General features: G+C 44.5%; 1 protein-coding gene across 9 annotated transcripts in view; it reads left to right on the top strand.

Annotated features, from left to right (window-relative positions):
* Positions 1-18807, top strand: part of nktr (natural killer cell triggering receptor) — a 54081-nt gene extending 35274 nt beyond the window's left edge. For 3 of the 9 annotated variants that reach the window (XM_020041804.3, XM_010902367.5, XM_010902366.5), the window contains exons 2-16: positions 3550-3659; positions 4160-4234; positions 5274-5381; positions 5479-5523; positions 7130-7217; positions 9126-9155; positions 9308-9453; positions 9730-9928; positions 10142-10303; positions 10645-10732; positions 11949-12103; positions 14054-17059; positions 17328-17462; positions 17824-17919; positions 18697-18807. In XM_020041804.3, coding sequence (XP_019897363.3) covers positions 3550-3659; positions 4160-4234; positions 5274-5381; positions 5479-5523; positions 7130-7217; positions 9126-9155; positions 9308-9453; positions 9730-9928; positions 10142-10303; positions 10645-10732; positions 11949-12103; positions 14054-17059; positions 17328-17462; positions 17824-17919; positions 18697-18757 — 4504 coding nt within the window. In that variant the 3' untranslated portion in view covers positions 18758-18807. Of the gene's footprint in view, positions 1-3549; positions 3660-4159; positions 4235-5273; positions 5382-5478; positions 5524-5991; positions 6018-7129; positions 7218-9125; positions 9156-9307; positions 9454-9729; positions 9929-10141; positions 10304-10644; positions 10733-11948; positions 12104-14053; positions 17060-17327; positions 17463-17623; positions 17794-17823; positions 17920-18696 lie in introns of those variants that run through there. The other 6 variants (XM_010902362.5, XM_010902364.5, XM_010902363.5 and 3 more) reach the window with 6 other exon arrangements.
* Positions 18808-24494: the final 5687 nt, after the last annotated feature.

Below are 24494 nucleotides of genomic sequence, written 5' to 3'. Positions count from 1 at the left end.
ATTTTCAAGACCCAGTGTAATTTAGAGGAAGTTGAAATGAAAGGCATTAGGCCCATACGTGTGACCAAAGTACATATATGCAATCGTGAATTATGAGACAAGCATTCTCAAACACATTTCTTTCTTGTGACAGAACTGCATCAAAAACATCTAAAATGTCATTGTTTTTAAAAATGTAAATCCAACAGCCATACAGGGGGAACATAAATTACTGCAAACGGGGGAGGGTGTAGTTGGACAGCAGTTGTTTTAATTTGCAGATTGAGCCAATGGGCATCGAGACATTGGTTTTCTTATAGGCTATGAAGGCCATGTCTGAAGCATGGATACATAAGAACTGAGAATTTGGATGGAAGTGTCCAGGAAAAAGATTAGGGTGAACAACAGAGCAGTAGCAAGTTTCACTCAGTGGAGTAGCTTTCAGTGAAGTCAGTGGTAGAAAGACAAAATAATTTGAGCTGAATGTCCTAGAAGGTCTTGTGTTCTGTCAGTCTGTCTACTTGCCTTTGTGTTCAGTCCCAGGCACTAGGGGCTCTTGTCTGCTGATACTTCACCAGGTCAGTCACAATGAGGCCCAACATCCAACATGGTGATGGAAGACCTGGGCCTGGTTTCTCGAGGTCTACTGTCTCAGGACGTTCTGGCCTTGTGGTTGTTGTAATGTGATACCACTCAGACCAGAATAGCACAGTATTTGCTACAACCTTAGTCCAGGGTTTGTTCTTCAATAGCCATGTCTACCAAGAGAACAGCATTCCCTCTGGGTCTGACCATAACATACTGATTCCCCTGAAAGGCCAAAGCACATTTCTGACTGAGGCAGTATGCAGATTTGGCCTGTTTTTATACAACCCCATTTCCAAAAGATGTGTGACGCTGTGTAAAATGTCACCTAAATAAAAACAGAATGCAATAATGTGCAAACCAGTTAATCTCTATATTTATAAGACAACATCAGATGTTGAAACTGAGATTTTATTGTTTTTGGAAAAAATGCATGCCCATTTTGAATTTGATGCCTGCAACACATTTAAAAAAAAAAGTTGGGGCATGTTTACCACTGTGTTGCATCACTTCTTTTAACAATACTCTGTAAGAGTTTGGGAACTGAGGAGACCAATTGCTGTAGTTTTTAACTTGAAATGTTTTCCCATTCTTTCTTGATATTGGATTTCTGCTGTTTAACAGTTCGGGGTCTTCTTTGTCGTATTTTTGGTTTCATGATGCAACAAATGTTTTCTGTTACAATATTTTTATTCCACATTGTATTTGTAAACAACACTTTTGATGAGGTAATCAATCATACCCATTACAGATATTAAACTACAGATGCCACATAACACACGAAGGACAGGGTGTTCTCATGTAACATCGGTTCAATGACCGTTCGTGTGACAAAAAAGCGACTGCGTGAATGGAGGAAGCCGTGTGGTTGACACGCAAATCTGCAGAACTAGGAGACAATATTAATCAACACAACATTACGATTATTGGATGGAAGAGTCTAGAGAAGCTAGTTAGCTAAGCTAGACAGCTATATGCTATTTGCTTAACTCTCCATTTTCTGCACTCTCAACCTTTCGATTCCATAGCTGAACTTTACCTAGTGTTTTGTGGCCAAATTTCTTTCTTGAGGTAACATTAATTCAGTAAATATATTCCATCTTCCATTGAATTAGTTGCCTTTCATCCATCGAATACTTTCATCCAAGTATTCGAATACTAAATACGTTTTGGGTATTCTAATATTCTACTATCCGTGCCCATACTCTTTTACTATGGAGCCATGCTGTGGTTTGGCATTTTCTTGCTGAAATGAGCAAAGCCTTCCCTGAAAAAGACGTTTATATTCTTCAGCATTAATGGAATGCTCTTTTTATACCCAATCATGTTACTGATCTGTTGTCAATTCACCAAAGTAGTTGTGAGATGATCCACCTGGTTTTATTTTTTCCCCCTTTTCCAGTCTTTTGTTGCCCCTGTCCCAGCTGCTGCTGGCTTTAAATCCAAAGTGGGCATATCTTTTTCAAGAAACAGTAACATTTCTCAGTTTCAGCATTTGATATGTTATCTTTACTATTTTCTATTGAAGACAGAGTTAAAATGATTTGCACATCATTGCATTCTGTTAGGGTTACATTTTACACAGCATCCCAACATGTTTGGAAACAGTGTTGTATATAAGTGTTGCTAAACCTAAACATCACTGTGATCCTGTTGTAGTCCAGATCTCTGTCATTAAACTGTACTAGACTGTTCCTGCTTAAGAATGAGTGTCCATCGTTCTTCCTTATTCGTAAAAACCCCTGTGTATTTGTGTCTGTGTATTTCTGTCTGTGTGTCTGTGTATTTCTGTCTCTCTGTGTGTGTGTGTGCGCATGCGCAATTCTATGATGAATCTGACAGTTCCTCACATATTCTCTTCCTTTGTGGTGAGGTTCACAGCGCCTTCCTGCCTCTGTGAGCAGATCACATGCCGCTTCAAAATCTACATTAACAGTGGGCCAACATGGTGAAATGCAGTAGTGTCTAGTTTGACATTTCATGAGTTTACTGTTGGCAAACATTAATGTACATTTCCCCAACATCAGCTGGTATTAAAGGGCCTTTAAAGGGTCTAAACGAAGCCTCGCCTTAAATAGACATAATAGATTTGGTGCAGAACCCAACTCTGGTAATATACAGACACATTTCTGTTGCCACACATGCTAGGGTCCTGCCCCTTCTTCGGCTCCCTAGACAATGGCAGTCCTTGTGAAAACTACAGGTGAATCAGTTGGGATTATTAGACACTTTCTTTCTGTCAGATTCCAGCCGAGGGAGCTGCAGGGAAACATGAAATAAATATCTGGATACCATTATAATGTTGTAGTCTAATGGTCAAATAAGTATGTTTGTCTTCTGCATACTATAATCCACTAAAGGCAAGCATGATTGCTAATGTCTTCTGCATACTATAATCCACTAAAGGCAAGCATGATTGCTAATGTCTTCTGCATACTATAATCCACTAAAGGCAAGCATGATCGCTAATGTCTTCTGCATACTATAATCCACTAAAGGCAAGCATGATTGCTAATGTCTTCTGCATACTATAATCCACTAAAGGCAAGCATGATCGCTAATGTCTTCTGTTAGGTTCTGCACCTACAGATGGGCCTCTGGTTTTACAAGGTATTTCCAGGGTTACATCGACACCTTGGTTTAATCTAACCCGCGCCTTTGTCTCTACTCCAGCACCACTCATCACGTGATTGGTTAACCAAGGACAGATCTTGTCTAATGTGGTTGGTTAAATGAGGCCAGAAGCTGCTCTATGCTGCCTGATGTTTTAGTTGTCTTTCCAGCTTATCTAGCGGAGACATGTAAATCTAAGGCATTTCCCCCTAGAACCTGCTGAGCTCTCTGTTTCTCAGCATGATGTACTTTTAAGAATACTGTGACAGTGTGAAAACTGAACATGGTAGATGGTCTGGTCTGGGTTAGGAGATGAGCAGACTGATGTGTGTTATTTTTGTCATGATGGGTTTCTGTATGCTGGGTCTTCAGGGTTCTACCGGTGCCTGCTGAGACTGTTCCCAGTGTGTCCTGTGGGATCAGGATGGGGGTAAAAGAGCGTCCTCAGTGCTACTTTGATGTGGAGATTAACAGAGAACCAGGTAAGAGACACTGTTAGCATGGTCTGGTTCACCTCTCTGTTTACCTGCCGGGACTGTAGACGGGGAGGACGGCCTACGGGACTGTAGATGGGGAGGACGGCCTACGGGACTGTAGACTGGGAGGACGGCCTACGGGACTGTAGACGGGGAGGACGGCCTACGGGACTGTAGACGGGGAGGACGGCCTACGGGACTGTAGACGGGGAGGACGGCCTACGGGACTGTAGACGGGGAGGACGGCCTACGGGACTGTAGACGGGGAGGACGGGACTGTAGACGGGGAGGACGGGACTGTAGACGGGGAGGACGGGACTGTAGACGGCCTACGGGACTGTAGACGGGGCGGATCTTCTGAATGATCTAAAAGATCTATTTGAGGTCCAGTAATTAGTTCCATTTGTAATGCAAAGAGCATTTTCTGCAAAGGGACAGGCCATAATGTTTCAAATTACTTCCCATTAATTCCCTGCTTAGGTTTATCATTGTTCTGTGTGTTGCAGTTGGACGCATAGTCTTTCAGCTGTTCTCCGATGTCTGTCCCAAGACCAGTAAAAACTTCCTCAGTCTGTGCACTGGTGAGTATTGATCACAGCCAGGCTACCTCATCCCGACAGTAATGTTTCCCACCCTGCAGAGCTGCAAGTAAACACAACTGTCCTTCATATTTGAAATGGTGTGAACAATGTTGGGGAAGATACACTAAAATCTAGTTTAGTAGGTCATTAATGTTCACATTCATGTTCTCAGGTTGCAAGTCCAGTAGTTGTTGTCAGGTGGTCTGGACAGTAACTTGGCTAGTAGATGATGTCAGGTGGTCTGGACAGCACCTTGACTAGTAGATGATGTCAGGTGGTCTGGACAGTAACTTGGCTAGTAGATGATGTCAGGGGGTCTGGACAGTAACTTGGCTAGTAGATGATGTCAGGGGGTCTGGACAGTAACTTGGCTAGTAGATGATGTCAGGGGGTCTGGACAGTAACTTGGCTAGTAGATGATGTCAGGTGGTCTGGACAGTAACTTGGCTAGTAGATGATGTCAGGGGGTCTGGACAGTAACTTGGCTAGTAGATGATGTCAGGGGGTCTGGACAGTAACTTGGCTAGTAGATGATGTCAGGGGGTCTGGACAGTAACTTGGCTAGTAGATGTTCTAGGCAGTAAGTCATGATATGGAGTTAGTGAGCTGATCGTGTGTGTGTACATTACATCAGTTGTTTTGAGAACAGCGGCAGATCAGCCTTGTCATTGTACTGGCTGGACAGACTGACGTGGAGAAAGTCCTCCTCCACCTTTCAGCATGTCTCCTGGAGCCTCTCTGTTCTGGGACGTATAAAGGGAAAACAACTGTAACACTGCAGGAAGCATTTAAGAGCATAATGTCTGAACATACGCAAACTGTCTTGAACACCCCCACCCCTTCTCAGATGTTCTCCGGGAGGGCATACTGGACAGGGCGAGCAGGTTTATGATAATCTGGTTTAACAGCCTTGTTAAGACAGAACCTCCAGCTACGTGGCTTGGTAGCGCTATACCCTGTGGCTCCTTGAGTCTTCACAATATAACCGTTGAGTAGGAGAGGCCTGAATGTTACATCATGTAAATGGTTGTGTTTGCAGGTGACAGAGGAGCAGGTAAAACCACGGGGAAAAAGCTATGTTTTAAAGGCTCCACGTTCCACAGAGTTGTAAAGAACTTCATGATTCAAGGAGGAGACTTCACAGAAGGTACATTCTCAGAGACACAATGCCAGATGCATGATTGGCTTGTATTTGGTGTGTCACGGTGGATGTGTCCTTAACCCCCCTGCCGGTGTTCCTTCAGGAAATGGAAGAGGAGGGGAGTCCATATATGGCGGATACTTCGAAGGTAGGGAGGAGGATGTAGTTCTGTGTTTAATTAACCCCTTCTATACCATAATGTCCCTGTCATTGAGATGTGAACGTCAATGCTGCTGTGCTTCTTGTCCTGTACTGGACCAGAACTGCATGCCTCTAGTAGCACGGACAGTCAGCTGTTAGCGCACTGTGTTCTGCCATCAGTATTAAACCAGTCCAAGGCCCGTATCCACAAAACGCTCCGAATCAGAGTACTGATCCAGGATCAGTCTGTATCGTTCAGTTTGGTCTGAAGGGAGGAACTGATCCTCTGTACTTCTGTTCCGAGGTGCTTTGTGAATGCAGGCTGTGACTCCTTGTGCTGTTTCATGTTTCCATTTAGTCTTCCTAGCTAGTTGAGGGTTTTGTCATTCAGCATGGAGACGCTAGCTAGTTACTTTCTTTATTGTGAGCTCCAATCTTCCTGCCTAAAATGTTCAACATATTCTTTTATTTATAGAGTGTGGTCTAATGCAAAATGAGAAGGTAAGAGACTGTCCACAGCTCAGTAACACAATGCCCACCTCCCCTCTCCACCCTGCAAAGATACACACAAGATGTCTGTCATGGCCAGTCAGCCAGTTCAGTCTGTTTTTCAGCCAGCCAGCCAGTCTGTTCAGGCATTCGCCCATCAAGCCAGCCAGTCTGTTCAGGCATTCGCCCATCAAGCCAGCCAGTCTGTTCAGGCATTCGCCCATCAAGCCAGCCAGTCTGTTCAGGCATTCGCCCATCAAGCCAGCCAGTCTGTTCAGGCATTCGCCCATCTAGCCAGCCAGTCTGTTCAGGCATTCGCCCATCTAGCCAGCCAGTCTGTTCAGGCATTCGCCCATCTAGCCAGCCAGTCTGTTCAGGCATTCGCCCATCTAGCCAGCCAGTCTGTTCAGGCATTCGCCCATCTAGCCAGCCAGTCTGTTCAGGCATTCGCCCAGCTAGCCAGCCAGTCTGTTCAGGCATTCGCCCAGCTAGCCAGCCAGTCTGTTCAGGCATTCGCCCAGCTAGCCAGCCAGTCTGTCAGGAAGTTATCAAGTCAGTGAGGCAGAGTTGTATTAGGTTTCTACACTGTCTGCTGCTCCTACTTCTCCGGCTGCGGCCTTTGAGACCTGTATCATGAGTCTCTAATGGATGGGAGGACAATATTATGGTTGCTTAGCAGTACTGCATCACTGTGAGGATGCTCTGTCGCGGCGCTTCATCAGGTGTGTAGTGGCCTTCAGACCACAGGGAGGTTTCATTGGCGGAAAATACTTTCTCATACCTAGTCCACCTGCCCAGACTGTTCTGACCTACAACACTTTGTTTGATATTAGTAAGGTTAATGCCACACAACACTCTCAAATCATCAATGTTAAATTATGTAAAGAAAGAAAAAAATGAATGACTACATATTCTGCGCCAGTTGAAACTTGTCACATAGTAAAACGTTGAATTACCTGGCCTATAGTGGGAGAACACGTGATCTCTCCATCCTCTCCTCCCCCGTCTCTCTCACCTTCTCTCCCTTCTCTTTCTCCATCCATATATCTCTCTCCCCCATCTCCACCATGAAGATAGTGGGAGGAATTAGTCTCACAGACTGTCCCTGTCTCTCTCTCAAACAGATGAGAACTTTATTCTCAAACACGACAGGGCTTTCCTGCTGTCCATGGCCAATCGCGGTAAACACACCAACGGCTCCCAGTTCTTCATGTGAGTTGCAGTTCATAAAGGTGTCATAGCATGTGTCTCAGTGGATATATTCTGTTGTTTTCAGAGAAGGTTTTGTTTTATGTTGACTTAGCTGTCTGGTTGATTGATATCCATACAAGGAGCTTATTTAAATTACATGCTATTGTAATGCACTAAGATACCAGAGAAATGTCACAGTTCTCAATACCAGTTTCAATGCCGGTTTGAATGCCACGACAAAGTAGTGTATTACCTCAGTCATTGATATTTCTGCTCACTGCATTGAGTGCCTCGCAGTTAGAACTGTCAGGCTGGAGACAAATGTCCACTAACTTGTTTGGCGAAAACGTATGTCTTTTTCCGTTTGTTTGTACCTCATAAATCCATACGTTAAGCTAGCTGCGCTATGTATATATATATATATATATAAAAAATAATAATAATAATATTTTTTTGTTGTAGTTGTTTTACATTGATGTCCACTAAATATGTCAAAAATCATGAGATAATTAACCGGAATATGCATAATCAGCAGGGGGTGGTTGAATGTAGGAGAGTAACAGTGTGTGAATGCTCTGATGTTCACCTGATAACGTTAAGCAGCAGGGCCGAGTGAAATTCAGTATTAAGCTTATTCGTTGTCGCCAACACAGACAGTTTGCCTCAAAGCACAAGCGTCCGCGTAACGGTTAGCTGTGAGCATGGCATTCTGTTAAAGGTTGTGCACGACAGCAGGTTGGTGTTTGAGACTGAATAGAGCACCATTTTCACTTACCACTTCAAAGTTTTCTCCGCACATCAGTCTTACTGTTATTTGTCAACTAGCGTGGGTTGTTCAGATACGCTACTTGAGATGTTGTAGATTAACGCAGGTTATTGAAATGCGCTACCAGAGGTGTTGCATTCGGCATGATGATGGAGACTTTCTGTCCTCACAAAGAAAGTTTAAAAAATGTTGTGACACTTACATTGTGTGAAAATCCGAACCGTTGGTACTGAATTGGATCGATTCTTGTGACCTCCTTAGCGCACAACACCTTGGAACGTGGCATCTCAAGGTATCAGTATCTGTTAGGTTACACAAAATAATATAGCCTCAAGACGTCTTTATGTCTGGGTAAAATTTAAAATTGGGAGGGGGGTTATGCTTTTGGAATATTTTAGATATCGCTGTTTAATTTTGAGGTTTGGAGAATGGGAACTTAAGTAGAAAGTTTCGCCATCAGTTTAATATTCATGACATTCATCCTTCATCATGGAATAGTGTTGTGCTTGGGAGAGAATAAATATGGTTTCTTTTTCTGTTTACTGGAGGTTATTTTCAAATTCAGATCATTTGTTTAGTTGAGCACCCATGACCGGTACTCGCCATTTATTACATCACAAATCGGGACAATGGTGTCATCCAAAGTCAGCTTAATTCTTTCTCCATTCAGCCATGCAGTCTGTGTGCTTAGAAACAAGAAAATAATTAGTAGTTTATGTACAAATAAGTTAATGCTTCTATTGACGTTTTTGTGTAAAATTTGCAGAAAATCATCATGCTCTTCCAAGGTAATGTGTCTCGCCTGGGCTGTTTCTGTTTCCCTCCTCTCGTCCCGGCCTGGCCGGTTGCCTGGTTACGTGTTTCTATATCTCATTGACTAGTGTGTGATGGCCAAGACTCACTGATCAGCTACATTCTGATGTGAGGCGGTGGGGCTAAGACATGTTCATTATTAACGACATGACAGAATCGACTGTAGATTGTCTAATGATGGTGATGTATTGTTCCGACCGCTAAATGAGAATATCTCGAAGATGTGTTGCAAATTAGTGAAATCTGCTTCATTGGTTGACCATGTGAATGTTAGCAGCTGTCTGTCCTTCTGTCTAATTGGGCTCTTGTCTCGCTGTTTTCCATGACTGGACCTGGCTGAACCTCAACAGAACCACCAAGACAGCACCTCATCTGGACGGGTATGTCAGGCCTCTGTTCCTCCGGCTAACTGACAGCTGGTGGTGAACATCACGGTGTCTCCGTTGAATGAAGAGAACCGGTTGTAATATCTGCTTGTCGTATAAGGGACAGTCTAATTCCATGCTCCCAATACCCCGGTCTCTCTCTGCAGGGTTCATGTGGTGTTTGGCTTGGTCATCTCGGGCTTTGAGGTGGTCAAGCGGATTGAGGGTCTGAAGACAGATGGGGCAAGTCGGCCGTACGCTGATGTCAGGGTCATGGACTGTGGTCAGCTGATTGTCAAGTCGGCTAATGATGGTAAACCCCTCTGTCGGCCCCTCTGTCGGCCCCTCTGTCGGCCCCTCTGTCGGCTCCTCTGGTTTGCTGCTCTGGTGTTGAATCAGTACATCACTGTGGTGACAAGTTGTCCCTCTGAAGGCTGGTGGGGCTCTGTGTCTGCTTGTCCAGATTACAACCTGCAAATACTTGAACATCCATGGAATTATGTTTTCCAGCCCTTTTTCTTTCTGTCTGTACCTTGTTTTCTGTCTGTCTCTTTGTCCATCTATTTGTCTGTGTGTGTTTGTTTTGAAGTACTGGAAGGAAAAAGGAAGAGGCGCTCTCATTCAGCAGACTCCTCCCTCAGTTCTCCTAGCTCCTCCTCTCAGGGGTCCGGCAGTGAGACAGACGAGAAATGCCGTCACCATCGACAGAAGAGACGCTCCAGGAGGAAGAGGAGGAGGGATCGGAAGGAAGAGGCTCACAATGAGAGAGGGCTGACTTCTCTGAACAGGTTAGGTGACTTCCGCAGACTTACCTGGATTAATTATTCGCCAGGCGTTTCAGCCTGACCGTGGTTATTCGCCAGGCGTTTCAGCCTGACTGACTGGTTATTCACCGGGTGTGATGTGACTGGTTATTCCCACTCAGATGTGCTGACTGCTCCAATCGATTAGGATTTATGTTTCTATTGTTGCTGCGTACTCAGTCATACTCTCTCTCAAAGCCTTGTGGATGGAGGGATGAAGGAGGAGCCGGTTGGAGAAAAGGACCTGAGTAGCGTGAAGAGAGAGAAGCCAGTTGTTCGTATAGAAGAGATCCCTCCTGTTCCAGAGAACCGCTTCCTGTTGAGGAGAGACCAGCCGTCTCAGGAGAACCAACCAGACAAGTCAGTCCCCTTTTATGTTTTACCCTAACTACCCTTTACATCCCTTAACTACCCTGAACCCTCCCCCTAACCAACCTTAACTACCCTGAACCCTCCCCCTAACCAACCTTAACTACCCTGAACCCTCCCCCTAACCAACCTTAACTACCCTGAACCCTCCCCCTAACCAACCTTAACTACCCTGAACCCTCCCCCTAACCAACCTTAACTACCCTGAACCCTCCCCCTAACCAACCTTAACTACCCTTAACTACCTTTAACTGAAAATGTCTTCCTGTTTGTCTTTTGGGTCAGTCATTGTTCCAAACACTGTTTCATGATAATTATGTATTTATTTTTAGATCTGAGCCAGAAGCTTCTTCCCTTTCTCAAGACCAGAAGCCCTCTGTCACCAAGTCCGGACGCAAGCTGAAAGGCAGAGGGACAATGGTACGCTCTCCTGACCAGAACTTGCCTTTCTAAAGCCTCATATGACTGAATCTGGACTGTGTAAAGACCTGAATTCTTTGACACTTGAAATCACTGAGAATCACACATGACACGCTGTTATAATGGGACTAAAACACATGACACGCTGTTATAATGGGACTGAATCAGAACTAAAACGCATGACACGCTGTTATAATGGGACTGAATCAGAACTAAAACGCATGACACGCTGTTATAATGGGACTGAATCAGAACTAAAACGCATGACACGCTGTTATAATGGGACTGAATCAGAACTAAAACGCATGACACGCTGTTATAATGGGACTGAATCAGAACTAAAACGCATGGCACGCTGTTATAATGGGACTGAATCAGAACTAAAACGCATGACACGCTGTTATAATGGGACTGAATCAGAACTAAAACGCATGACACGCTGTTATAATGGGACTGAATCAGAACTAAAACGCATGACACGCTGTTATAATGGGACTGAATCAGAACTAAAACGCATGACACGCTGTTATAATGGGACTGAATCAGAACTAAAACGCATGACACGCTGTTATAATGGGACTGAATCAGAACTAAAACGCATGACACGCTGTTATAATGGGACTGAATCAGAACTAAAACGCATGACACGCTGTTATAATGGGACTGAATCAGAACTAAAACGCATGACACGCTGTTATAATGGGACTGAATCAGAACTAAAACGCATGACACGCTGTTATAATGGGACTGAATCAGAACTAAAACGCATGACACGCTGTTATAATGGGACTGAATCAGAACTAAAACGCATGACACGCTGTTATAATAGGACTGAATCAGAACTAAAACGCATGACACGCTGTTATAATGGGACTGAATCAGAACTAAAACGCATGACACGCTGTTATAATAGGACTGAATCAGAACTAAAACGCATGACACGCTGTTATAATGGGACTGAATCAGAAGTGACCCCAAACTTTTGAAAGGTAGTATAGACATTATAATTTTTTTGTTGTCATTATGGGGAATGCGTGACTTACGTTTATTTACATAACACAACAAAATCTGGTGAATGGCTGGCAGTTTTGTAGCAGTTTCAGAGCGCTGTGGAGAAACATTTCTAGAGATTGAGACAGTGGAAAAAGTCAGTTGGCAGAACCGGCGCGCCAAAGCGGTCAGTGTTGTTACTTTATACTGATGTGTCTCTCGACAGAGATACCACACCCCAACGCACTCCAAGTCCTACTCCGCTTCAGAGGAGGAGCAGGGAGAAGGGAGCAGCGAGACTCCACCTCACTGGAAGGAGGAGATGCAGAGGAGCAAGACGTACCAGCCACCCAGCGTAGAGAAATGGAGTAGGGGTGACCAGTAAGTCATACCTTCACTGTGTGGGTGTATACAACCAAGTGGATCTAATACAGTGACCTCCTTAATAAAGGTGACCAAACAGGCTGTATATAAAAATGCTCGTAATCAGCTATATTTGAATTATCAGGGGCTGCTATTTGAATCAGTTTGCATAGTAAACATGTTGGATGGAAAAATACAACCTCCGGTCTTTATCTCTCCTGGGGGTTCTGATTTCCACGCCCGTGCATAGGTCCTGTCTCCTTGTTTACTCACATATTGTTTATCTATAACTGACATGAATAAGCTATTGAAAAACCAGGAGGAGTTTTGGGGAAAATACAACATCCTTTTTTATATAAATATTACATTTTTTGAAGATCACGTTTATCGTCAATACCGGTATATCGCGACAGCCCATATATTTTATTTATATATATATATGAGATATATGGTATATGTATTTTTATATATATTTATTAGGGGTGTGCAAAGCAGCCAGTATTTGTATCTGTATTTGTTATGGGGGAAAAAAGTATTTGTATTCGAGTAAAATTCAAAATGGGCGTTTTTATTTTGCGTTAGGGCTGGTTCACCCTATTGCAGCGTAATGAAATTATATCCCGATCAAACTCCGCTTCCTGAAAGTTATAAATTGCCTTTGGAACCCAGTTAAGGTACAAAAATCTATTAAACAAAATTGTGACGCAGTTAAGTTTTTTCGCTCAACCGAGCGCTCTCTGTTGCTGTGTGGAGAATGGAGATGTGTGGAGCAGCCTGTGTCAGTTACCGCTTTTATTATTTTCCCCTCGACTGAACGTCACTCCGGGCATGTACTGGGTCTCATGAGAAAACGCAGCTTTTTGATATAACGGTTTTCTTGTTCCCGAATACAAGTATTTGTTTGATATAAGTATTTGTAAAAACCACGTTATTTGTGCCTTTCCGAATACCGTATTCGGGTTCGGCTCCACCCTGTGTGTGTGTGTGTGTGTGTGTGTGTGTGTGTGTGTGTGTGTGTGTGTGTGTGTGTGTGTGTATATGTGTGTATGTATGGTATATATTGTATGTGTGTATATGTGTGTATGTATGGTATATATTGTGTGTGTGTGTGTGTATATGTGTGTGTGTGTATATGTGTGTATGTATGGTATATATTGTGTGTGTGTGTGTGTGTATATGTGTGTGTGTGTGTGTATGTATGGTATATATTGTGTGTGTGTGTGTGTGTGTGTGTGTGTGTATATATGTGTGTGTATATATGTGTGTGTATATATGTGTGTGTATATATGTGTGTGTGTATATGTGTGTGTGTGTATATGTGTGTATGTATGGTATATTTTGTATGTGTGTATATGTGTGTATGTATGGTATATATTGTGTGTGTGTGTGTGTGTATATGTGTGTGTGTGTATGTATGGTATATATTGTGTGTGTGTGTGTGTGTGTGTGTGTGTGTGTGTGTGTGTGTGTGTGTGGTATATATTGTGTGTGTGTGTGTGTGTGTGTGTGTGTGTGTGGTATATATTGTGTGTGTGTGTGTGTGTGTGTGTGTGTGTGTGTGTGTGTGTGTGTGTGTGTGTGTGTGTGTGTGTGTGTGTGTGTGTGTGTGTGTGTGTGTGTGTGTGTGTGTGTGTGTGTGTGTGTGTGTGTGTGTGTATGGTATATATTGTATGTGTGTATGGTATATATTGTATGTGTGTGTGTGTGTATGTATGGTATATATTGTGTGTGTGTGTGTGTGTGTGTGTGTGTGTATGTATGGTATATATTGTGTGTGTATATGTGTGTGTGTATGTATGGTATATATTGTGTGTGTATATGTGTGTGTGTATGTATGGTATATATTGTGTGTGTATATGTGTGTGTGTATGTATGGTATATATTGTGTGTGATAGTCCATAGTTCAATTGTTTGAAACCTTCATCTTGCTTAAACAGTGGTTTTTGAAGTCTTATCTTGACTTACCAGATTGAATGACCATTGTTCCAGCAGATGGGAGGAGGAACACAGCAGGAGCGACTCACCGTGGTCACCGTCCCCAGATCGTTCCTCGGGCCAATCTTCTGACCGCTCCAGCCAGCCACGCCCACACAGAAAAGAGAAGAAGAAAGCAAAGCGCAAGAAGAAAGCCAAGAAACGCAAGCACGCAAAGAGGCACAAGAAGGAATCCTCCAAGAGCAAAGAGCCCAAAGAATTGCCTGTCATAGCGGGTCAGAGGTCACCATCCAGTCATGTAGAGAGATCACCTTCCCCACCTCGGACCCCCTCTTCCTACCGACGTTCCCCCAGGAAGCAGTCCTCTGGATCAGGCAGACGGCACCGCTCCTCCCAGTCCTCCAGAGCCTCCAGGTCCTACTCCAGGTCTCATACCCTGAGCCGCTCCAGATCCAGAATTAGGTCCAGGTCTTACTCCCAGTCCAGGAGTCGGTCTCACTCCAGGCGTAGGTCTTTGTCCAGGTCAAGGTCCCGGTCCATATCCAGGTCTAGATCCCGATCTCGGTATAGATCCAGATCCAGGTCTTTATCTCGGCCCAGGAGGAGGAACGCTGTCACATCTTCAAAGAAGTCCAATCTGTCTGACAACAGCAGACTGAAGCCAGACACCTTAACTCCAAGTTCAGTGAAGGGTGTGGAGACCCAAAGCAGGGCCCTGCCTGCCACCTCAGCCACTGACAACGCCCCTGTTATTCCCATGAGCGACAGCCCCCCTCCCTCACGCTGGAAGCCTGGCCAGAAACCATGGAGACCTTCTTATGTCCAGGAGGTCAAGACCAAGACAACCCCAGCATCTCTAGCCCCGATGGGCCCTGCTGCCCCCAGTTCAGCTCCAAACCAGACCCAATCCTCGCCAGCGCTGATGGCCCACCCAGAAAATTCCAACCTGGCGAAGAAACAGCGTTACAAATCCCACAGAAACCAGAGACGATCACACAGCGGCTCCTATAGGAGTACGTCCTATAGCCGGTCTCTCAGCCGGTCTCACTCCAGGAGTAACTCCGGATCCAGGACCCAGTCACCCAGTCATGATGACAGCAGATCTTCATCCTACAGCAGGTCAGACTCCTCTGACTCTCCCAGGAGAGGAATGGACGGGAGACAGTTCAATGACAAGCCCAAACACAAGACAAAGAGCACATACAAGACAAAGACCCCAGACAAGACAAAGAGCACATACAAGACAAAGACCCCAGACAAGACAAAGACCATTGACAAGGGCAAGACTTTAGACAAGAGCAGGTTAGACAAGGGCTGGAAGAAGTACTACAGCTCTCTGAAGAGGATCAAGAACCTGGATAAGTACCTAACGGTGCCTGATTCCCAGATCCACACATCTTCATCTGACTCTGAGCATGGAACCGCAAGTGAACACAGTTCTAGTCCCGGGCCCAGACAAAATGGCTCCAAGGGAACCTCATCAGAACGTGCAAAGGGTCTAAAATTAAACCAAAACTCATTGGAGGAACCCAAGAGTAGGTCAGAATGGGACAGTGACGGAGATAAACTAGGCAAGAAGACCAGCATGTTGAAGAACCAAAAGCCTGAGGTTAGATCTGCTGGGGTTCCTGACCAGAGGCTGGCATCTGTTGCTGGGTGGGACTCTGAGAGTGACTCTGAGAAAGTTTTGCCAAAGATGGCTGCCAAGATGGCTGGGTCTGAAACCAAGCTTTTCCTGTCAGAGAAGGAGGAGGGTGAAGCCAGTTCAGAGTCTGAACACGAGCACACCAAGATAAGCAAAACCCCTGATGTGATGGTGCCGGATTCCACACTATTGGAGGGTAGTCTTGAAAAAGGGGCAGAGGGAGAGCGACACAAGAGCAGGAAGAAGAATAAACGGAAACACAAACACAAGAGGAGGATATCTGCCAAGTCTGGCTCCCATAGGTCAAAGCTGAAGACAAAGAGGTCCAAAAGGAAACACCAGAAATTGAAGGAGACGTTCCACTGGCAGCCGCCGCTGGAGTTTGGAGAGGAAGAGGAGGAAGACGAATCACAGAAAGAGAAACGCCTGGAGCAACAGTGTGCTGTTTCAAGGGACGCGCCTCCAAGAGGAAGGTCAGGCAAATCCCCATGTCTGGCAAAGGAGGACAAGGAGAGAACTCACAGTTCACCCAACCGAAACGGTTCTCTACAGCGAACGCCACACCGCACAGATGATGGGGCAGAGATGACGAAAAAGCAGAGCACTAAATCAACTGCAAACTCAACTCCAAAACACACTGACCAACAGAATCTTACTGTTAAACTGTCAACGATGGAAGAGCATCACATGGCAGTAGACGATATGGAGATCTGCACCCCAGAACACAATGACCTACCTGAGGCACAAATCGCACCACCCGGGCCCCAGGCAGCAGACATCACTCTAAAAACCCTGGCTTCTCTGAGTCACTCCTTAAAGAGCAAGGATTCGTTTCTGTCACCTGTTACAGAAAAACAACAGTCTTCTGCCTCTCTGCCAGCAGTGACGCTAGCTAGTGGGCTGCAGCAGGACCCACCTGCAGTGTTAGCTGCTGGACCTCCGGCTGATCCAAAATGGAAACCTTTGAAGGGGATGGCTGCTCTACAGGCCCTGAACCAAAACCCCTCCCCTGCAGCCCATCTGCTCCCCAACAGAACCCTGGAGCCCAGCGGGTCAATGATCCATCCCCAGCACCCAGGCAGTAGGACACAGAGCCAGGGTGGGAGGACCCAGGGGGTGGTCAGCATTCAGATAAAGAGCCAAAGCCGGGTACGTCCGGGATCGCTTTTTGACGAGGTGCGGAAGACAGCCAGACTGAACCAGAGGCCCAGGAACCAGGACAGCAGCTCCAGTGAGGAGAGTTCCCTTTCTGCAGCTAGAGCCGGGGGTGTGGCCAGGGAGGAGGGAAGGGGCATCAGGAGGTCCCGGTCGGAGTCTAGCCACTCCCACAGGTCCAAGTCCAGAGGGAGGTCCCATTCCTCCAGCCGCTCACGCTCGTCCAGCTACTCCTCCAGGTGAGGCAGACTGACTGGCTCACTAAAGGTTTGGCTAAGTAGCTGACTGAACGACTGGTTTGCTGACTGATAATTGATGACCTACTTAATGACTGACTGAGTAAACTTGCTTGTTGATTGACTGACTATGTTTATTTTATTTAGATTTCTAGCAATGCCAAGGCAAATTAGATTGCTCACATTTCTACATTTAAAAAGGAGAATTAACAAAATATCCAGGTTTGTTAGCTACACAAATATACAAAAATATCCCTATTTCTGGTTGGAGTCGGAGCAGAAGCAGAAGAAGGTACACCAGGGGGCGCTCCCGGAGTTCCACCTACCGCAGCTACAAGAGTCACAGTCGGACATACAGCAGAAGTCATTCCAGAAGCTACTCCTATGATCGTCGTAGAAGGTCAAGGTAGATAAGAATATACACCGGTCATCTTCATTTAGATGCATTGAAATCTTCCACATGTTTGGCTTTAATGGTCCCCATTCTATTTTTTCATTATTAAACTGTCTGTTTTGGTTTAAGGCCTTTTTATATTTGGACATCTACATATTTTTTTTGCACATCAGTGAACCAAGCCCAGAATGTCGTCTCTGTCCGTCTTAACACGGGAAGTCTGTCATCTCGGTCCGTCTTAACACGGGAAGTCTGTCATCTCGGTCCGTCTTAACACGGGAAGTCTGTCATCTCGGTCCGTCTTAACACAGGAAGTCTGTCATCTCGGTCCGTCTTAACACAGGAAGTCTGTCATCTGTCTGTATCAACACAGGTCAGACTCCTATGACAGCTACTCCAGTCGGAGTCGCAGTGGCAGCAGGAGACGAGGAGGGAGGAGGAGGAGGAGTGACAGCTACAGGAGCTCAAGGTAAGCCCCCATCCCCAACAAACTAAGTCCCGGGCTGGGTAACCTTTATCCACTTCAGTTAATTGCTCTGACTGTAAGTCGCTCTGGACACTAAAATAAAGTTAAAATAATATATTGAAATAATATTATTTCCACATTTCATTCAGGACAATTGAATAGTTTTTTTAAAATATATATAAATAAATTTTATTCCTCAAATTGATTTAAAAACATGTCACAGTAGTTCAGGTCAGAGAAATACAAATACCTTTTATAAAATGATAGAATTAAGTTGGAGGCAAGTAACCGCATACAAACCCCTGGGGGATGTCAGACAGCCAAGTATTGTGCTCCAGCACCTCCTTTTGGTAAGTTGAGCACCTGCAAGGTCAGTCGTAGTTGTTGGCTGGAGAACGCCCTTTCCTCCCTGGCGTAGGTGCCGGCAAATATTTCCTGGTTGAGTGAGTGGTCAGGGACCGGTATGATTGTTAATTGGATACAAAATATCATGTGAAGAAAATGTTTGGAACTAATTCATACATATTAATATAAGAAATTAAGTTGCCCCTCCCTGACTACACCAAATCATACACCATCTACACCCCAACCATCTACACCCCAACCATCTACTCCCCAACCATCTACTCCCCAACCATCTACTCCCCAACCATCTACTCCCCAACCATCTACTCCCCAACCATCTACTCCCCAACCATCTACACTCCACCTAAAGAATATAATCATATCTCTGGTTGTCTGTCCTGTAAGTGATCTCTCTTTCACCTGGTTCTTTGGCAGGTCCTACCGCTCTTCTAGTAACAGCACCTCCAGACACAGCAGCAGCAGCAGATACAGCTGACCCGTGTGTCTGTCTGCCTGACCCGTGTGTCTGTCTGTCTGTCTGCCTGACCCGTGTGTCTGTCTGTCTGTCTGCCTGACCCGTGTGTCTGTCTGTCTGTCTGCCTGACCCGTGTGTCTGTCTGTCTGTCTGCCTGACCCGTGTGTCTGTCTGTCTGTCTGCCTGACCCGTGTGTCTGTCTGTCTGTCTGCCTGACCCGTGTGTCTGTCTGTCTGTCTGCCTGACCCGTGTGTCTGTCTGTCTGTCTGTCTGCCTGACCCGTGTGTCTGTCTGTCTGTCTGTCTGCCTGACCCGTGTGTCTGTCTTTGTTCTGGTGATTCTGGTGGATGGTATAATTTCATATAACCACTGAAGCGACCACCCTTTTCCTTGTCTTTCAAGGCAAAGGATTTTCAATTAAGAACTTTTTACCGTTACTTCTTATAGAGGGAAATTAAGAATCTGTACATATGTCTGTGTGGGTGCAATTATCTGCTTATTCAAGTGAGCTTAGCGCTGTAAAGTAGTTTAGGTTTTATACACGAAAATAACGGAATGTATAACTGATCCTATGTAACGTTTATGATCCAAGAAAGTACTTGTGAATTACGAGTTCTATATGTATATAATTATAATGTGTGTTTGAGCTGCGGTGCATAGTTCTGTTGGACTGGAGGAGTGATTCCTCAACAGGGTTAAGAGGACAGGGTCCCTACTGTTCCTACTGGGTCACGTTCATCAGGTCACTCCGTAGCAAAACAGTTTTCAGAAAATCTTTGTTTTCCTGTTCTTCAAGTTCAGGTCCAGTTTCTGTCTGTTTTAAAAAAAAAAAATGTTAATATTAATGACCCCAATTTTTGTTTTTCACTGAAGATTATGTTAATTGTTCTGTCAAGCTCCAGTTATTTTGCCTCAGCTGGATTTCTTGTTTCATGAATGTAAGAAATGTGTTCAGGGGATGTCTGTATATGCTATTGTTGTCTCCACTGCATTTATTTCAAACATTAAATATACACATGCCTTTTCATTTCTTGATTTGAACTTATTTTGTGTTGACCTGGTCCAGATGGAACATGAACGCTGGGTGCAGATCACCTGCTGGCTGGTAATAAAAGGTGACCATTCAGCACTGAGTTATTCAGCCATTCAGAATAATGAACGATGTTCTTCAGTCCACTGTAATAAGGCCTGCTGTTAATAAGGCTTACTGGTAAACTAGATTACTGGTAGGCATGTTGCTACACAACCTGTTACTGGTAGGCTAGGTAACTGGTAAGCCTGGTACTTAGAAGGCATGTTACAAATTGATTACTGGTAGGCCTGTTATGGATAGGCTACATTACTAGTAGGCTTGTTACTATCAGACCTGTTACTGATAGGCTAAATTAGTGGCAGGCCTGTTACCATAAAACATGTTACTCAGCTGAATGGTTTACCAAGAACAGGCCTACCAGTAATGCCCTTCCAAGACACTTTTGTCCCAACTCACGGAAGGAATGGTGAAACACTTTGACCAACATGGCCTACATTAGCCAATAAGAGAGCTTGAAAAAATCCCAGGGATGGTAAACATTAAATCAATGGTTGACCTGTTACTGTAATGCCTCTTCTTGGTAGGCCTGTTACTGTTATGCCTGTTACTGTGAGGCCTGTGCTTGGTAGGCTTGTTTCTGTGAGGCCTGTTCTTGGTAGGCCTGCTGAAGAAAATGACCTCTGTGACCCCTCTCTACCCAAAGGACCGTTTTAACTTTAGACCGCAGATCTGGTGCCACCTACTGGTCTCTACCCAAAGGACCGTTTTAACTTTAGACTGCATCTTTGGTCCCACCTACTGGTCTTATAATTAAATGTATTCTTCATGCTCACAATACACATACTTTATACAGTACAGGCCAAAAGTTTGGACACACCTTCTCATTCAATGCGTTTCCTTTATTTTCATGACTATTTACATTGTATATTCTTACTGAAGGCATCAAAACTATGAATGAACATGTGGAATTATGTACTTATTAAAAAAGTGTGAAATTACTGATAACGTCTTATATTCTAGTTTCTTCAAAGAAGCCACCCTTTGCTCTGATTACTGCTTTGCACACATCTTGGCATTCTCTTGATGAGCTTCAAGAGGTAGTCACCTGAAATGGTTTTCCAACAGTCTTGAAGGAGTTCCCAGAGATGCTTATCACTTGTTGGCCCTTTTTAAAATTTTGAATAAATCCTTGTGTCACCAGCAAATCACCCCCACACCATCACACCTCTTCCTCCATGCTTCACAGTGGGAACCAGGCATGTAGAATCCATCTGTTCACCTTTTCTGCGTCGCCCAAAGACACAGCGGTTGGAACTAAAGATCTCAAATTTGGACTCATCGGACACAGATTTCCACTGGTCTAATGTCCATTCCTTGTGTTTCTTGGCCCAAACAAATTTCTTCTGATTGTTGCATCTCCTTAGCAGTGGTTTCCTAGCAGCTACTTGACCATGAAGGCCTGATTCGCGCAGTCTCCTCTTAACAGTTGTCCTAGAGATGTCCGCTGCTAGAACTGTGTGGCACTTAGCTGGTCTCTAATCTGAGCTGCTGTTAACCTGCGATTTCTGAGGCTGGGGCCTCGGATGAACTTATCCTCAGCAGCAGAGGTGACTCTTGGTCTTCCTTTCCTGGGGCGGTCCTCAAGTGAGCCAGTTTTGTTGTAGCGCTTGATGGTTTTTGCAATTGCACTTGGGGACACATTCAAGGTTTTTGCAATTTTCTGGACTGACTGACCTTCATTTGTTAAAGTAATGATGACCACTCATTTCTCTTTATTAGCTGATTGGTTCTTGCCATAATATGAATTCTAACAGTTGTCCAATAGGGCTGTCGGCTGTGTATCAACCTGACAACTGATGGTCCCAACCCCATTAATAAAGGAAACAATTCCACTAATTAACCTTGACAAGGCACACCTGTGAAGTGAAAACCATTTCAGGTGACTACCTCATGAAGCTCATTGAGAGAACACCAAGGGTTTGCAGTGCTATCAAAAAAGCAAAGGGTGGCTACTTTGGGGAATCTAAAATATAAGACACGTTTTCAGTTATTTCACACTTTTTTGTTAAGTACATAATTCCATGTGTTCATTCATAGTTTTGATGCCTTCAGTGAAAATCTACAATGTAAGTAGTCATGAAAATAAAGAAAACGCATTGAATAAAAGGTGTGTCCAAATTTTTGGGCTGTACTGTATATGCAGTTATAGCTGTCATGGCTCTCTATCACACCTCTCAGACCAAAAAGAGATTCTGTATTTACACAGCTATACACATATGTAATATGTCAATGTTATGTGTGTCTATTAATGTGTGTTTGTGTATAGCTGTGTACATGCATCAGCCCTCTTCTGTCTGAGAGGTTGTGAGTTGGGAAGCTGTGACAGACCGTAATGATGGTTGTGAAGTGTTTCACTCTGATTAAAAGAGCTATTATTCATTTTCTCATTAAGAGTCAAGCAACAGAATAATGTATGAGTGTGATTGTGCTCTCTGTAGCCCACTCCTCTAGAACTACAGGAGGGAAAACAAATGCATTAAATTATTAATCACACTCAAAACTAGCTAATTTAATTTCCTGTTCCCTCCCTGGCAATATTTGCATACACTTAAATGTGCTGATATTTGAATGTCCCTCTCATTTGCTTCAAGAAATAGTTCCTGCCTTGTGTGAATATACAGAACCACCTGCTGGTACACAACCGCAGATTGGTATGCAGAACCACCCGTTGGTACACAACCGCAGACTGGTACACAACCACATGCTGGTACACAACCGCAGACTGGTACGCAGAACCACACGTTGGTACAGATAAAAAGCTGGATGACTGACAGACAGGTAGGGAGCTGGATGACTGACAGACAGGTAGGGAGCTGGATGACTGACAGACAGGTAGGGAGCTGGATGACAGACCGACAGGTAGGGAGCTGGATGACAGACAGACAGGTAGGGAGCTGGATGACTGACAGACAGGTAGGGAGCTGGATGACAGACCGACAGGTAGGGAGCTGGATGACAGACCGACAGGTAGGGAGCTGGATGACAGACAGACAGGTAGGGAGCTGGATGACAGACAGACAGGGATGGAGCTGGATGACAGACAGACAGGGATGGAGCTGGATGACAGACAGACAGGTAGGTAGGGTGCCGGATGACAGACAGGTAGGTAGGGTACCGGGAGACAGACAGACAGGGTGCTGGATGACAGACAGACAGACAGGGTGCTGGATGACAGAAAGACAGGGATGGAGCTGGATGACAGGAAGACCGGTAAGTAGGGTGCTGGATGACTGACAGACTGATAGGTAGGGTACTGGATTACAGACAGACAGGGTACTGGATGACAGACAGACTGATAGGTAGGGTACTGGATTACAGACAGGTAGGTAGGTAGGGTACTGAATGACAGACAGACTGATAGGTAGGGTACTGGATGACAGACAGACAGACAGGGTGCTGGATGACAGACCGACTGATAGGTAGGGTACTGGATTACAGACAGACAGGGTACTGGATGACAGACAGGTAGGTAGGTAGGGTACTGAATGACAGACAGACAGACAGGTAGGGTACTGAATGACAGACCCCCTTTTGTAGATGTGTTGTGTTGCTTGTGATAACATTGACAATTCAAAATCTCACTTTATGTCATAAGTTGTCATGCATGAAGAGAACCGTGGGTTGATATCTGGTAAAAAATTATATCAACTTCAGGTAAACAGATTTAAAAAGACAAATCCGTAAAATGGGGATAGTACACCACAATAGGTCATTCACATAATGAAGAGACGTATCTGCTGTAGTCTGAGGTTGTGTTGGTTTGACCAATCACATCTGATCTTTTCACATCAAAGAATCTTCTGAGCTGATCTGAATGGTCAAAAGAAGAATTGTTTTGACTGTAAATGAAGATGTACAGTACTTAATGTGTGGCATGCTTATGGTTTCTTCTGAAAATGAGGTGACTTCTGGGTAGTATTTTGGGGGTCGCTGCATGACAGTTTTTATGCTTTAAATAAAAGGTTGGTGATGGAAGGTGGAGCAGTTCCATCCAATATAGTAAGTTCTGGACAATATATGTGAATTATTGGACAGATTTTTCCTCTCAAGGTGCTCTTCATTCAAAGGCATTGCTACTGTAAACTGCATGTCTTTACTGTTTATTAGAAAGAGCTATATGACACTGTCTGGCGGTGTCCTACCTCAGGGCCACAGTGATAACCTCTGGTAAGCTGAGACCAATCTCACCTTTCGTCTTCTCTCTAATGCTATCTCCTGTTATCTCCTTTATTCTCACTCTTTCTTGTTTTATTCACTTACTTGCTCCCCCTTTTTCACTAGCTCTGTTGCTTAAGAAGTGACGCTGGGGTGTAATATCAGGCTGTTGCTGAGATACTGTGCGGAATCTATTTTACCTTTTTATTACTGAGGATCAATACTTGTGATAGAACTGCAAACACAAAGGCAGTGAGAAAGAGAAAGGGATACACTAATCTATCCTGTCATGTCCGTCTGCGTTACGTCATGCCCATCTCGGGAGCGCACCAACTGAAGACGCGCACTTCTGCGCTTATTAGTATTTGACGGCCTGATTTACTAATCACAAATTAAAGTTCAGGAATTGTAATCTTGTGGGTTTGAATGTTTAATATACAGTGCTGTGTCCCTTTAAAAGTCTCACAAAAGCCCATATGATCCCTGAGCTCCAATCACCACTTCCTTCTG

Source organism: Esox lucius, chromosome 21, assembly GCF_011004845.1.
Source record: "Esox lucius isolate fEsoLuc1 chromosome 21, fEsoLuc1.pri, whole genome shotgun sequence".
Taxonomy (NCBI): domain Eukaryota; kingdom Metazoa; phylum Chordata; class Actinopteri; order Esociformes; family Esocidae; genus Esox; species Esox lucius.
This window is presented reverse-complemented; position numbering and strand designations above follow the sequence as displayed.